Here is a 15798-nt window from a genome sequence, read left to right as displayed (position 1 = left end):
ATTTTGCAAACCTGTCCTAGGCAATCCATTAGTCATTTTCTTTGGAGATGATTTAGTGTTCAAATGCCCCATTTCAGTAGCCAATAAGGGCCTTACAATGCAATGCAAGTGTCCCCATCCTGTCATTTCACCTGAAAGCCTTGAGGACACACAGGGATTTATATTTTGTTTTTCCCCTGTTTTCATTCCTTCCAGCAATGCATTAATTTGTTCGTTATATAAATCACTTTGTGACAGTTAGGAAGATGGAGACTCAATGGACACGCATATCAGCTGCTGTAGTAGACATCTTTGTCTACGATATATGAGAGTTATGTTCAGACATAATGCTAAATTCACTCAACTTTGCTTTAAATGATTCAACTGAATATATACAAGCTTCCTGTCATTGGCTGCCACTTCTTGTAGGTTTATAAACTGTTGTTTTTTTCCACCCTCTCCATGTTCTAAACTTATCAGACAAACAATAACGATGAACAAAACACGATTTGTGGTTAATCTTTATTTTTGGGTTCCACCCATTTAAATAACAGTATCAATTTTTTAATATTTACATTTACAGTAAGATCACAAAGAACATCGGAATGTCAATGAATACAAAACAAATGCATTGATAAAACTCAAGTTACAAAAAGTGACAACTTAAAAAATAAAGTTCTAAAAAGGAATGAATCTGAACTGTACTTCCTGTAAGTCGCTTTGGATAAAAGCGTCTGCTAAATGACTGTAATGTAATGTAATGTAATGTAATGTATATTGTCAATGCGAGGGGTCGGAAATACTGACAATTTGGTCAAAAATGAGGTTGAGGGGAGGGGAGGTATGGGTCATCCCAGGCTCATTTACAACATTAAACTTGAGATCTATATATAACACTACTTCTGAACGCCAACAGGGCCGTAGAAACAGGCCTAGTCCACCTCCTCCATCCTGGATGTGTCGTCATCGTCCCCTTCAAGAGGGGGCATGCCCTCAGTGGGAGCCGAGACGACTTCCTCTGGTGTCAGATCATCTTCATCAATACCTGAAAAAATAGGAAGGAAGCAAATTATGAGTCAGTTAAGCCAATATTTATTTAAAATCATTATTGGCGGACGTGTTGCACATTTAAAAACTATGTCTGCAAAAATGGAACACAGATACTCACCAAGACCAAGCTTGATCATTCTGTAGATGCGGTTGGAGTGGGTCTGCGGTTCATCCAGGGTGAATCCTGAAGAGAGCAGGGCGGTCTCAAAGAGCAGGATGACCAGATCCTTCACAGACTTGTCGTTCTTGTCGGCCTCTGCCTTCAGCCTCAGGGTCTCCAAGATGGGGTGGTCGGTGTTGATCTCCAGGTGCTTCTTGGCAGCCATGTAGCCCATGGTGGAGTTATCTCTGAGGGCCTGGGCCTTCATGATCCTCTCCATGTTGGCCGTCCAGCCGTAGGTGCTGGTGACGATGCAGCAGGGCGAAGAGACCAGGCGGTTGGAGACTGTGACCTGTGGAGGTGAACAATAATTGATAATCTTCTGCCCAAATTGCACAACAGTGGATTATGCAACACCTCACTAGTTGGTTCATTCATTAATCTTCTCACCTTCTCCACCTTCTTCTCCAAGATGTCCTTCATGATCTTGCACAAGTTCTCAAACTGAGCCTTCTTCTCCTCCTGCTTCTTCTTCTCGTCCTCGTCCTCAGGCAGCTCCAGGCCCTCCTTGGTCACCGAGACCAGGTTCTTGCCCTCAAATTCCTTCAGCTGCTGGACGCAGTACTCGTCGATGGGCTCGATCATGTAAATGACCTCGAGGCCGGCTTTGCGAAGGCGCTCCACGAAGGCAGAGTTGGCCACCTGGTCTTTGGTCTCACCTGAAATACATGGCGATGTTGTCACGCATTTCTGTCACATCTCATTAATTAAATCAGTTGCCTAATTTGACTCTGATTAATTAACATGGACAGCTCATTAATAAAAGGGCATCCTCACCAGTGATGTAGTAAATGTGTTTCTGGTTGTCCTTCATGCGTGTAACATAGTCCTTCAAGGACACCAACTCATCCCCGGAGGCTGAGGTGTAGTATCGCAGCAGCTCAGAAAGCCTCTTTTTGTTTTGAGAATCCTCGTGGATGCCAAGCTGTGAAACATGAAGGTGAAGGATAAGTTGCTGTAGATCAATGTTATTCTGATAAAAATGACATTAAAACAACATTAGTAGTGTAAATAATAGGATAAACATGTAAAAAGCACTGGTAATGGTCTCAACTGTGTAACCATTGACTACCAGAGTGCCTCCATTTAAACAGAAGATGACAGTATGGAGCACCAAACAAGACTCAAAGCAGCTTTTCATTAGGACAATATGGCCAAAGGATCAGACAGATGGCCACTGCATAAAAGGTCAGAGCACACGGTGCGAGATGAGGACACTAACCTTGATGTTCTTGGAGAACTGCTCGTAGCACTTTTTGTAGTTGTCCTTGTCCTCGGCCAGTTCAGTGAAGAGCTCCAGGCACTTCTTGACCAGGTTCTTGCGGATGACTTTCAGGATCTTGCTCTGCTGCAGCATCTCTCTGGAGATGTTCAGGGGCAGATCCTCAGAGTCCACCACACCCTTGATGAAATCTGACAGGATGGATAAAGAAAACCTGATAAGCAACATATTCAAATTTCTTAGATGATACATTTGTACTCTTAATTTGATTCTGAACAAATCCTAAATGCCAGTAATTCAACATTTGGGGTTGAGACTCACTGAGGTACTCAGGGATGAGATCATCGCAGTTGTCCATGATGAAGACCCTGCGCACGTACAGCTTGATGTTGTTCTTCTTCTTCTTGTTCTCAAAGAGGTCGAAGGGAGCCCGACGAGGCACAAAGAGCAGGGCGCGGAACTCCAGCTGACCCTCCACTGAGAAATGCTGCGAGAGAGAGGGTTGATCAGGTCGGTTATAGGGTCAATTTCTCAAATATAACCGATATGAGCAAAAAATAATGTATTTATAGAGAGCTACCTTGACAGCTAGGTGGTCTTCCCAGTCATTGGTAAGACTCTTGTAGAACTCTCCATACTCCTCATTAGTGATGTCGTCCGGGTTACGGGTCCACAGGGGTTTGGTTTTGTTCAGCTCTTCCTGGTCGATGTACTTCTCCTTGATCTTCTTCTTCTTCTTCTTTTTGTCTGAGCATTTGTCGTGGTCGTGCTCCTCATCTGACCCAACGTCCTCAATCTCTGGCTTGTCCTCATCCTTGTCCTCTTCTTCGTCCTTGGCCTTGGCCTTCTCCTCCTCCTCGTCCGCCTCGTCGTCACTCACCTCCTTGTCGCGTTCTTTCTCCACCTGAATTAAGAAAATAGGACTCAGTCACCGGCCATGTTTTTTTTTGGCCGTTACTTTATTTACCCACGTTAGCTGTTGTGAATTCATACATTAAACAGCTTAAATGAGGACTTACAAAGAGTGTGATGGGATAGCCAATGAACTGTGAGTGCTTTTTCACAATCTCTTTGATTCTTCGCTCCTCGAGGTATTCTATCTGGTCGTCTTTCAAGTGCAGGATCACCCTGGTGCCACGGCCCATGGGCTCAGCTATATGAGGGAAAAAGATGGGTCAGTAAGAGTTAGAGAAAACCCTCCTCCTCCTTTTATAGGTATCGCTTTATCAATCAAACTGAATTGTTAAATAGCAACAAAACAATGGCCGTTATATTACCGTACTTACAGTCGTCCACTTTGACTGTGAACGAGCCTCCAGCGGAGGATTCCCAGGCGTACTGCTCGTCATCATTGTGCTTGGTGATGACCGTCACCCTCTCAGCCACGAGGTAGGCGGAGTAGAAACCCACACCGAACTGACCGATCATGGAGATGTCTGCTCCAGCCTGCAGGGCCTCCATGAAGGCCTTGGTGCCAGACTTGGCGATTGTTCCCAGATTGTTGATCAGGTCGGCCTTGGTCATGCCGATACCGGTGTCAGTCAGGGTCAGGGTGCGTTCCTCTTTGTTGGGAATTATTTCGATTTTGAGATCCTTGCCATCATCCAGCTTGGTGGGGTCAGTGAGACTCTCGTAGCGGATTTTGTCAAGGGCCTGTGGGGGGAAAAAACGCCATTAATGCAAAGTGGACAGAAATTAAAACCCTTTTAAATAATTAAGGATTTATCAAATTCTAGCACAGTACTATGTGTTGTAGCCACAGTGTCTGATTCATAAGCTTAAAACAAGCTCAACACACATTTAAGACAAACCATGAGATTAAGGAAACAGCTTAAGACTAATACTATGACAAACTTACATCTGAGGAGTTGGAGATAAGCTCCCTGAGGAAGATCTCTTTGTTTGAGTAGAAGGTGTTGATGATCAGGGACATCAGCTGAGCGATCTCGGCCTGGAAGGCAAAGGTCTCAGCCTCCTCCTCCATTGGTTGGTCGTGTGATTCCGGCATCTAAGCAGAAAGGGAACGGAAATCTATTTTTAGATGTTACCTATATCATGGATTACACATGCACACACACAAAATAAAATATATATCCAATAAACTGGCACCATTTGTCTCCCTAACAACTATGTGCATTAAGCTGTGGATCTGCTGCAGCACAGTGAGTCACTAAACTGTCACACCTACAACAACCGCAGCACTGTCAATAGTCCTCAGGTATTGTGCAAGTTATTAAAGTTAAACCTTTTAAAATAATAAAATCGAATCACCACCACCACAAAACTACCTTTATATAGTTGAGTCAACACCTCTGACACAATATCAGTATGTATAACAAGGCTGTTATGTTAATGAGTAACATTAGCAATTACAATTGTCCATCGCCTGTCAGTGCCATTATCAAAACACTGACCAGCCCAGGTATGCATCAGTATGATAGGTTTGTATAAGCATGCATCAATTGTGCGGACAGGTGGTGTGACTGACTGTCCAGCTCTAGTCAGTGCCTCTAATCCATCTTTGGCAAATGAGACAAAAATCCACTTGCTTCTTTACACATGTTACATAATATACATTTTATTTTCTGCAAATGCAATAAAAACTATACAAGGAGAGTGTAGAAAGTTAATTTTATTTTTTTTACAAATCAAGATAGTCTCAAATTATTAAGTAAAACAACCCAGATCTCAATAGAAAAATGAAACTAAATCAGTGGTTTTCAGCCCACCAAATGTAAATGTATCATGACAGTGTATTGATATTGATTGGCTTCTGGTGGATCAGAGAGAAGCAGGTGGCTTGGATTACATATCAGTATCAGTATCAGTATCAAAATGTCTCCACCTGCAGGTTTCCCAGGCGAATTGCAAGTTTCTAGAAGGTACCAAGAGGAAAACGGAACTTTCTAGCAGTTTCCATAGAAATAGAAATCGAAATCTCCTCCTCTTTACTATGTGAGGAGTTTCTGTGAATAATAATCCTGAGTTTGCACTGTGACAAATCTGTGAATAATCTCTCAATTTAAAAAATCTGATTTAGGTTAATTCAATTATGCACCTGTTTAACATAAATTCCTGCACCACAAATGCATCATCTGATCCATTTTTAAAGGTAATTGTGGCAGGATAAAGTCAGCTGCAAAAATTATGTTTGAAAAAGAAAAAAAAAAAAAGTTTTTACAGCGCTGACATTCCAGGGAAATGACTTTGACACATTGTTACAAACCTTACTGTAAAATCCAATTATAGCATTATGATTATAGTAGTGTAAGCTGATTGTAACACCATGTACATGAACTAAATGTACTCAGTCATCATTTACCTCCAGGCATGTCAAAACACATTTAAATTATTCATTTTTTATTATAAATTAGCAGCAACACCTATGCAAAACAGTTAAGCTATATTAAAGTCAATATGCACCATAAATGTCAAATAATGTTATATTGCATTTTATCATTTGGCATCTATAAGTTATTTTATTATTATTATTATTATTATTATTATATAAAGATAAATAACTAATTTACCTTGGTCCTCAGTGTATGGAAAACCCCGGAGTGAGGTGTGTGGAGGTCGCAGCAGAGCGGGGTTTAATGCTGACCGGCCGGCTGTGGAGCTTCTTCTTCCCCCGCAGAGCGTTCGAGAAAAGCCGGTCCTGAGCCTTCCAGAACCGTCTGGAATCCTCTCCGAGACAGCCCGGCGGTGCTCGCTGACAGGCCGAGCGGGCTGTCAATCACGATGGAGGGCGGGACTTAAGCTGAGACGCAGGAGGACTTGAATAAACCATGCGGTGAAAATTCCAGAACATCGAATAAAATACAAGTTAAAGTTTATTAACTTCACCTGTATTATTATTATTATTATTATTATTACTCCTTTATCCCTTTATAACCAAACAAAGTGATGACATTAAACATGTAATGGACACAGAAAGGCAAGATCTTATTTCTAAATATTTTTTATTACAAATTTGAATGCATTTCATAAAAAAAAAAAAAAAAATGTAGTCATTACAAAAGATTCCTAGTGACGTTATATTACTCTCTTAATGGTTGTCAGTAGTTGTGTGTGTATATAAGCAGCCACACTGTGGCCTACATTCATTCCATTAATTAAGTTCCATTGAATGATTCGGTTTAGGAAAATGAGAGTTGTGTGTGACATGTCTATTGGAAGGAGCAACATAATTACAAAAATAGTATTTAAGAAAGCAGGAAAGAGTCTTCAAAGTTTTTTTTTTTTTTAGTCAACTTCCTCCATTCTTGATGTGTCATCATCTCCCTCCAAGACTGGCATATCTTCTTCAGCAGGCTGAATGAGGTCCTCAACTGCAGAATCGTCATCATCAATGCCTGGGAATGAAAATGCATTCATTAATGTAGGCATATAATAAGCAGATTAAGTCATGTTATGTGAGCCGTCATGGAGAAATAGAAAACATACCAAGTCCAAGCTTGATCATTCTGTAGATGCGGTTGGAGTGGGTCTGTGGGTCATCCAGGGTGAATCCTGAAGAGAGCAGGGCGGTCTCAAAGAGCAGGATGACCAGGTCTTTCACGGCCTTGTCGTTCTTGTCGGCCTCTGCCTTCACCCTCAGGGTCTCAACGATTGGATGCATAGGGTTGATCTCCAGGTGCTTCTTAGCCGTCATGTAGCCCATGGTGGAGTTATCTCTGAGGGCCTGAGACTTCATGATCCTCTCCATGTTGGCCGTCCAGCCGTAGGTGCTGGTGACGATGCAGCAGGGCGAAGAGACCAGGCGGTTGGAGACTGTGACCTGAAAGTGATAAAATATTGTATTATTGTCATGATCGAACAAAATTGGGCATTGCTATATTAGCAAGGTTGTGCTGCGGCATGAAAAAAAAAAGATGATATGTTTTCTTCACCTTCTCAATCTTCTTGTCGAGGATGTCCTTCATGATCTTGCAAATGTTTTCAAATTTAGTTTTGAGCTCCTCATGCTTCTTCAGGTTATCCTCGTCCTCAGGCAGCTCCAGGCCTTCCTTGGTCACTGAAATCAGGTTCTTGCCGTCATACTCCTTCAGCTGCTGGACGCAGTACTCGTCGATGGGCTCGATCATGTAAATGACCTCGAGGCCGGCTTTGCGAAGGCGCTCCACGAAGGCAGAGTTGGCCACCTGGTCTTTGGTCTCACCTGTGGAAGTTAATGTAAATTCATTGAATCAATGTGCCAATTACTAAAAATCGCTTTTGAGAAAGACTTGAAGCAAGATGTGAAAAGAAAAAGGAGCAACCTGAATTGCTAACCTGTGATGTAGTAGATATGTTTCTGGTTTTCCTTCATGCGTGAAGCATAGTCCTTCAGGGACACCATCTCATCTCCAGAGGTGGAGGTGAAGTAGCGCAGCATCTCAGACAGCTTCTTCCTGTTCTGAGAGTCTTCATGGATGCCAAGCTGAAACAGGAAGAGATGCGTTACAAACAGTCAACATGCGGAACATCCGACTTTCTATCTGAAGGGTTAGAGTTAAAGACATAAATTCAGATGGATCGACCTTACCTTGATGTTCTTGGAGAACTGCTCGTAGCACTTTTTGTAGTTGTCCTTGTCCTCGGACAGCTCAGTGAAGAGCTCCAGGCACTTCTTGACCAGGTTCTTGCGGATGACTTTCAGGATCTTGCTCTGCTGCAGCATCTCTCTGGAGATGTTCAGGGGCAGATCCTCAGAGTCCACCACACCCTTGATGAAATCTGAATGGAGACGATAAAGACTGCTTAGCCTTCCAAAGCCGGACAAACTTAATTTATTATAAAACAAAAAATATCTTACTAACAACTAGCATGCATAATCTTAAAGCCATAAATATCCCGATTAGTGATGTGTCACTTTTGTTACTCACTGAGGTACTCCGGGATGAGCTCGTCGCAGTTGTCCATGATGAAGACCCTGCGCACGTACAGCTTGATGTTGTTCTTCTTTTTCTTGTTCTCAAAGAGGTCGAAAGACGCCCTTCTGGGTACGAAGAGCAAGGCGCGGAACTCCAGCTGACCCTCCACCGAGAAATGCTGCAAGATTGCAAGAATGAAGTATGAATAGATATGCTTGAAAAACATCACAAGAAGCCATGATCACAATTTGCAAAGAGGTACCTTTCGGCATGTTTATCGTCATTAGACCCGGCTTACCTTGACAGCGAGGTGGTCCTCCCAATCGTTGGTGAGACTCTTGTAGAACTCTCCGTACTCCTCATTGGTGATGTCATCGGGGTTACGGGTCCAGATTGGCTTGGTCTTGTTCAGCTCCTGGGCATCGATGTACTTCTCCTTGACCTTCTTCTTCCTCTTGTTCTTGCTCTCCTTTGTGTCCTCGTCTTCGTCGGAGCCCACGTCCTCAATCTTGGGTTTGTCCTTCTCAGCGGCATCTTTCTCAACTTCCTCTTCCTTCTCTCCCTCCTCAAGGTCCACCTCCTTCTCCCTTGTTTTCTCCACCTTGAATACATGGAAAGAGTGGTGGTTTAGAACATTGGTTTGTCAAAGCGTGTCAATATCATTGGATATTTTTAGGTTATCTAATGGTGCTTACATAAAGGGTAATAGGGTAGCCGATGAACTGCGAGTGCTTCTTCACAACTTCCTTGACGCGCTTCTCCTCACAGTACTCTGTCTGATCCTCTTTGAGGTGAAGGATCACTTTGGTGCCTCTGCCGATGGACTCTCCTGAAAGTAGCAATACAACCAATGATGAGCACAGAGCATGGCTATGCAAAATATTGAATATTACATCAATGAGGGAACTCACCAGAGTCAACTTTGACTGTGAACGAGCCTCCAGCCGCGGACTCCCAAATGTACTGCTCGTCATCATTGTGCTTGGTGATGACCGTCACCCTCTCAGCCACGAGGTAGGCGGAGTAGAAACCCACACCGAACTGACCGATCATGGAGATGTCTGCTCCAGCCTGCAGGGCCTCCATGAAGGCCTTGGTGCCAGACTTGGCGATTGTGCCCAGATTGTTGATCAGGTCGGCCTTGGTCATGCCGATGCCGGTGTCCATCAGGGTCAGGGTGCGAGCGTGCAGGTCGGGCCTGATTTCGATCTTCAGATCCTTGCAGGAATCGAGTCTGGTGGGGTCCGTCAAGCTCTCATATCTGATTTTGTCCAAGGCCTGTCAGGAAGGGATAAGCTTGTTAAAATAGTGATGTTTGCACACATGTGAGAGCTGCTTACATTTGCAAAAGGAAAAAATATTTATAAAAGTGCAGATTTTTATTTACATCTGAGGAGTTGGAGATAAGCTCCCTGAGGAAGATCTCTTTGTTTGAGTAGAAGGTGTTGATGATCAGGGACATCAGCTGAGCGATCTCAGCCTGGAAGGCAAAGGTCTCCATTTCCTCCTCCATTACGTTTCCAGCGGCAGGCATCTGAAAGAAAACACACGTTAATATTCATTATTATGCTTCAAATTTGCTCAGCAAAAAACAAAAAACAAAGTTGGATATCTCGTAAATAATCTCCTGCTGTTACATTTGAAATCTCTTTCTCCTCCCTGTTGAAGGCAGCCTCGTGGCATGAGGAGGTTAGCTATTGCAGACGAACACATGTTCCTTCTGTCAATCAAGGACTGGCCATTTGTTAAATGGGTGGAGTCCTGTTGCTTTGCTTTGCCCCCCCCCCCCCAAAAAAACCTTCACCATGTGTCACCCAACACCTTTAGGTTTAAGGAAGGAATAGCAGCTAGAAATTCAAAGATGGAAGGTAATTTGGTTTTAACTGTGAAGCAGTAATGATCTGCAATCTTTTTTTGGTGAGTGAGGCATTTGTTTCCAGCTTGAAATAAATCTGCCTTGTAGGAACAATTCTTCAGTTCCCTATTTACAATCATGATTAAAATAGACCATACAAAGTTGGCATCTTTGGGATTTCATTGCATTCAAACATCGCCCCTATTATTGCGATGTTTGTGATACTTCTCTGTTCCAAGATGTGAAAACTGCTGTATCAGCCCTTTGTGCCAACCGGTTTTCCTGCTCATCCGCCATTACTTTCACATCCAGGGTCACCCTGCTTGCCATGTGTTCCTTGCATGTTACATTCTCAACACTAGTGGTAAAGGGGCTGTTCAGCCACACTACAAATAACTGACTTTATATTTTATTATTTTTGTATTACTTTACATTTGTGCAGTTGTGTCAGTTAGTTGTTTCATTAGCGTGTATTCTTATTTGCAGCAGTGATTCTTACTCCTTTGCATGTTTCTCCTACAATTTAAACAACCAATTTAATATAATTAAAATCTCATCTTCATTCTTACCTTGAATAGAATCTTTTCTCACAGTCTTCAAATGTATCACTGAGCTTGTCTTCTCCTCTTGAAGAGCTCCGAATGTGTGCTTAGCTGCTCCTCCCGTAGGCAGTAAGTCTCTTCCCGTGTGTTCGAGTGAATCAATGCAGACCCTATGACACGCCGGTGTCTTTTTATACTTTAGGGGTGGTTTCTAGAAGCTCCCATTCAGAAGCTTCCAGAAGATAAGTTCACTACGTTAAGGGGGGTGTTGAGGAAAGGCCGGGAAGGGGGGAGGTTTGTAAGTGAGACACCAGAGCCCTAAAGTTTATGTGCCCTTTTAGGGCTGGGGAGTCACAAGGAGTGCCTGTCACTCAAAGAGAGCGCTGTCCTGATAGCTTGTCTGGCTCTTAGGCCCCATACCCCCCTGCAAGCGTCACAGCTGTGCAGAGCTTTGCTATCAGCTGCTATCGTGGTGGCAGGCATGGACATACTGCAGGCCTGCTTTCCATAGGAGGCCCATTTCTTTTTTTGGTGTGCAAGATTGAGCTGAATCTCAAAGGTTTCACAGTGGAAAAAAGAAAAATCTTAGCTCAACACAATGCCATTTCCAGAGCTAATTTCCCAGAGCTAGGCCTTCATCACCAGACGGTCTTTGGAAACAGAATCAGCCATCTTTACTGGCAACCATTGCAAACTTTTGTTTGTTGGGATGAGCAGGCCCTGCTCTGACAAACAAAGGCAATATAAAGGGGATTTAGGATTCATAAGTTCAGCAATCTAGGCCCTGTCCTGTGATTTGACATGCGTGCATTGTGGCTATTTTTTTAAAATCTATTGTAAAGTGTACTGAGAGCTGAATATGGTTGTTAAAATGAAACACGAGTTAAAAACTAGCTTCTTGCGCAGGTGATGCATGGCCTAGGGAATCTAGTGGATGCTCCACAGGGAATAGTGATTACACCTAATTATAATTAGCAAATTGACAAAACAGTGTGTAGATGAGAGCAATCAGAGCAACAAGAGAAGGGAAAAGTACAGCCTCACTACAGTACCCCACATTAAATTTGCAAAACACCATAAAGAACTCGCACATCAGCTTTTTAAGCGTAAATACAACATTGTATAAGATATAAGACTAGAATTCTCTGGTCCATTCTGGGTGTGAGTTTCCTCAGCTGACCACTGGATGGCAGTGTATTTACTTTGGTTTAGAGCTGTTACGCAATCGAAATGTTTCCACACTACCAGAAGCAGCTGGTGTAACTGAGAAACATGGAGAACTGATGCAGTCACATATCCAATATTTTCTGAAGGGAGAGCCAGATTCCCACATAGGTTAAATAGATTTACAGAATAAATATTGTGTGAATTGAGGATTGATACAGGAAGGGATGTTCATGGAATTTGGGGCTGGTGTATATCCTTTTTTTTTAATGATTTATTGACAACACAGTCAATCTCAGTCTTGGCTATGAGAACTTTGCATCTTCTGTGTCTATATGAATTTCTTTATTTTTAGTAATAATATTCTAAACTTCTTTTTTCAGTCAAAGGATGGTTGTTTTTTGCATCTTTTTCCCAGGGTGAAGACAAATAGCCTACACAGTTTAAGATAAGATAAGATAAAATAATCCTTTATTAGTCCCGCAGCGGGGAAATTTACAGGATTACAGCAGCATAGATATAGTGCAAACAAGAGACATAGTAGAAAAAACAAACAAGTATTTTAAATAAGTAAGTAAGAAAAATAAAAAATCCACAATAACTAAAAAAATAAATCTTATAAATACAGACAGAATAATTATAGTTATAGTATTGCACAGTGTATTTGTATTGCACAGATTTATTAGTGTTTTGTAAATGTTTCAGTAAATCTAAACATATTCAACATTTTGTTGCTTGCCTTATAATTGTAATATTAAACCTGTTGTTTGAATTGTTAATCAAACTGCAACTATATATTTCCATTTAATTTAATCGTATCTGCGTTGTCATCATCCAGCATTCAAATAATCATGTTGTATGTTATTAACTTTACATGATTACAGCTGCTTGGTTTTTATGTTTTTTTGTGAGAAATGGCATTAAATAGGTAGAGTTTGTCAATAAGGCTTATTAGATTAGTCAAAAAGACACACCTTCTCATTCAAATTTTGAATAATTAAAATCTAAAATTTCTTTTTGTTGAGCATTTTTTGTTTAAATTCCTAAAATAATGGAAAAAAATAAAATAAAGAAATAATCATGTTGTATGTTAACTTTTACATGATTTTCAAGCTGCTTGGTTTTTATGTTTTTTGTGAGAAATGGCCTTAAATAGGTAGAGTTTGTCAATAAGGTTTATTAGATTATTAGATTATTGGGTAAAGTTGAATCTAATCTAAAATAATCATGTTGTATGTTAAATTTACATGATTACAGCTGCTTAGTTTTTATGTTTTTTGTGAGAAACGGCCTTAAATAGGTAGAGTTTGTCAATAAGGTTTATTAGATTATTGGGTAAAGTTGAATCTAATCTAAAATAATCATGTTGTATGTTAAATTTACATGTTTAAAGCTGCTTAGTTTTCATGTTTTTTTGTCAGAAACGGCCTTAAATAGGTAGTTTGTCAATAAGGTTTATTAGATTATTAGATTATTGGGTAAAATTGAATCTAATCTAATCTAATCTAAAACATTCATGTTGTATGTTACATTTACATGTTTAAAGCTGCTTAGTTGTTATGTTTTTTGTGAGAAACTGCCTTAAATAGGTAGAGTTTGTCAATAAAGTTTATTAGATTATTGGGTAAAGTTGAATCTAATCTAAAATAACCTAAAATAATCATGTTGTATGTTAAATTTACATGTTTAAAGCTGCTTAGTTTTAATGTTTTTTGTCAGAAACTGCCTTAAATAGGTAGAGTTTGTCCATAAGGCTCATTATTCATACATAATTAGATCATTGGGTGCGGGTTACCGGGTTTAAAGCCAGTTTCTACCCTTATATGATCTGTTTATGTCCCCAGGTTTACCTCACGTGACCATACACCTCCCTCTACGCATGGCTGCGGGGCCAAGGCTTCCGACGCATGCGCAGTCGCTAACATCCGGGAACTCGGACAAGGATGAACGCCAATTTCCAAGATGGCGGCGGAGGGAGGAGGGAAGGAGATGAACGAAATTAAAACTCAATTCACCACCCGAGAAGGTGTCTACAAGCTCCTCACTCACTCAGAGTACAGCCGGCCCAACAGGGTGCCTTTCAACTCGCAGGGATCCAACCCCGTCAAGGTCTCCTTCGTTAACGTGAACGACCAGTCCGGGAACGGGGACCGGATCTGTTTCAATGTGGGCCGGGAGCTCTACTTCTACATCTACAAAGGCGTGAGAAAGGTAAACAACGACGACGGGGAGGAGGGTGGGAGGGGGTGTCAACTCCCGAGAGCCTCTGTCATTGAAGTGCGCAGGTTGTCAAGACAAGGCCATGGGGGTGGTGGTGGTGGAGGTGGTGGTGGTGTGCTAATTAGCATGTCTGTAGCTAACATCGCCACAGTGGACACTTCAAAGTCGGCCAGTTTTTTCGAGCGTTCTGTGAAGCTGTGACGTCACGCTGCTGACTTCACGGCGGCGGGAGGAAAAAAAAAAAAAAAAAAGAGCGTTGTCATGACTCGTTTGTTTATTTTATTTTTTACATTATTTTTTTTAGGTGTGTGTGATGTAATACAGTGTGCCGTGACGTCACTGTTTTTGGGGGGTGTTTTTTTTTTTTTTTTTTTTTTTTTTTGTTGTTGTTTTTTTTAAAAGCAGGTGATCGTCCCGATGATGTTTGGTTGTCCCTGAAGCAGACACGGGGGGTGTGGGGACAGCCAATCAGAGAGCAGAGCCTCTCCGTGGGAACTGTGCTGATATTTAGACCAATCAAGGTGTTCCCAGTGGTTTCCTCATTATCTCACAGATTACATTACATTACATTACAGTCATTTAGCAGACGCTTTTATCCAAAGCGACTTACAGGAAGTGTATTCAACATAGGTATTCAAGAGAACTACTAGTCACCAGAAGTCATAAGTGCATCTCCTTTCTTAAACAAGCATCTTAAAGCATAAACCAGAGCAAAAGTATAGTGCAGAGGCAAACTACTACGAATAGGATAAGTGCAGTAGACGAATACGAATACAATAAGTGCAACAACTAATACAGATTAGATTAGTACAACAACATGAGAGGAAGTTGGTTTTTTGTTTTGTTTTCATTACATTAAGAAGGTGTGTCCATTTACTGTCATACTTTTATCCAAAGCGACTTACAATCAGTAGTATATTCCATATCATTCACCCATTCACACACTGATGACAGGCTACCATGCAAGGTGCCACCATCAGACTCTAACTAACATTCATGCAACATCCAGTCCACACCGATGGCAAGCTTTCGGGAGCAACTTGGGGTTAAGTGTCTTGCCCAAGGACACATCGACTGCCGAAGCCGGGTATCGACCCTCTGATTGGAGAACTACCTTGCTCTCCACTGCGCCACAGCCGTTTTCATGTAGACAGCCAAAGTGTATTAGTTATGGAATATGCAAAAGCAAACTTTTTTGAGCTTTTAAAAGCAGCACCTGTCTTTAGAACAGTATTGTCTTAATGCAGGTAATAACTTGAATATGACTTAAGTATTTCTGTAGTTTCAATAGTTGAATTTCTAGGGCAATTGCATATCAAACAACAGTTTAGAAACAGAATAAAGATCTGCTATATTGTATTTAATACACCTAGACTTCATGTATATTGATAACATATTCTTGCAGCAAATATACAGTAACAGTCAAAAGTTTGGACACACCTTCTCATTCAACTACTTTGAAGAATCTAAAATATGAAACATATTCTGGTTTGTTGAGCATTTGTTTGTTTACCACATAATTCCATATGTGTTCCTTCATAGTTTGGATGTCTTCAATGTTAATCTACAATGTAGAAAAAAATAAAGAAAAACCATTGTATGAGAAGGTGTGTCCAAACTTTTGACTGGTACTGTAGGTGGTAAAATATGAGGTCATTGTCCAATAAAAGGTTGTCCTGACAGTGACTGCATCTTGTTTTACCCTGCCTCCCTTTTGAATACCTCAAATTGTCATATGACAAAAAAAGTAA

The 15798-nt window shown here is 41.3% G+C and overlaps 3 protein-coding genes across 5 annotated transcripts in view; 1 reads left to right on the top strand and 2 right to left on the bottom strand.

The window, feature by feature from the left end:
* Positions 1-487: 487 nt before the first annotated feature.
* hsp90aa1.2 (heat shock protein 90, alpha (cytosolic), class A member 1, tandem duplicate 2) lies at positions 488-6061 on the bottom strand. Of its 2 annotated transcripts, none has more exons than XM_054618107.1 (11): positions 5942-6061; positions 4270-4419; positions 3689-4064; positions 3431-3564; positions 2992-3315; positions 2733-2898; positions 2412-2602; positions 1967-2114; positions 1580-1848; positions 1148-1481; positions 488-1024 (listed from the first exon to the last, which is right to left on the bottom strand). In XM_054618107.1, the coding sequence occupies exons 2-11, from the start codon at positions 4417-4419 to the stop codon at positions 912-914; spliced, it is 2205 nt and encodes a 734-aa protein (XP_054474082.1). In that variant the 5' UTR covers positions 5942-6061; the 3' UTR covers positions 488-911. The 2 variants fall into 2 exon arrangements, with proteins under 2 accessions (XP_054474082.1, XP_054474083.1); XM_054618108.1 differs by having other exon boundaries at positions 3698-4064.
* A 336-nt stretch (positions 6062-6397) lies between these two features.
* On the bottom strand, positions 6398-10964 carry hsp90aa1.1 (heat shock protein 90, alpha (cytosolic), class A member 1, tandem duplicate 1). Of its 2 annotated transcripts, none has more exons than XM_054618110.1 (11): positions 9904-9988; positions 9654-9800; positions 9178-9544; positions 8962-9095; positions 8565-8867; positions 8279-8444; positions 7939-8129; positions 7686-7833; positions 7304-7572; positions 6858-7191; positions 6398-6766 (listed from the first exon to the last, which is right to left on the bottom strand). In XM_054618110.1, the coding sequence occupies exons 2-11, from the start codon at positions 9798-9800 to the stop codon at positions 6657-6659; spliced, it is 2169 nt and encodes a 722-aa protein (XP_054474085.1). In that variant the 5' UTR covers positions 9904-9988; the 3' UTR covers positions 6398-6656. The 2 variants fall into 2 exon arrangements, with proteins under 2 accessions (XP_054474085.1, XP_054474084.1); XM_054618109.1 differs by lacking the exon at positions 9904-9988 and adding an exon at positions 10691-10964 and having other exon boundaries at positions 6399-6766.
* Positions 10965-11141: 177 nt separating this feature from the next.
* The window catches only part of wdr20b (WD repeat domain 20b), a 10323-nt gene continuing 5666 nt past the window's right edge, over positions 11142-15798 (top strand). Inside the window, 2 exon segments of the mRNA XM_054618111.1 lie at positions 11142-11222; positions 13672-14038. Of these exon segments, the coding sequence (XP_054474086.1) occupies positions 13790-14038 (249 nt within the window). The 5' untranslated portion in view covers positions 11142-11222; positions 13672-13789.

Source organism: Anoplopoma fimbria, chromosome 18 (assembly GCF_027596085.1).
Source record: "Anoplopoma fimbria isolate UVic2021 breed Golden Eagle Sablefish chromosome 18, Afim_UVic_2022, whole genome shotgun sequence".
Lineage (NCBI taxonomy): Eukaryota > Metazoa > Chordata > Actinopteri > Perciformes > Anoplopomatidae > Anoplopoma > Anoplopoma fimbria.
The sequence above is the reverse complement of the archived record's forward strand: the minus strand, read 5'-3'. Positions and strand labels throughout refer to the sequence as shown.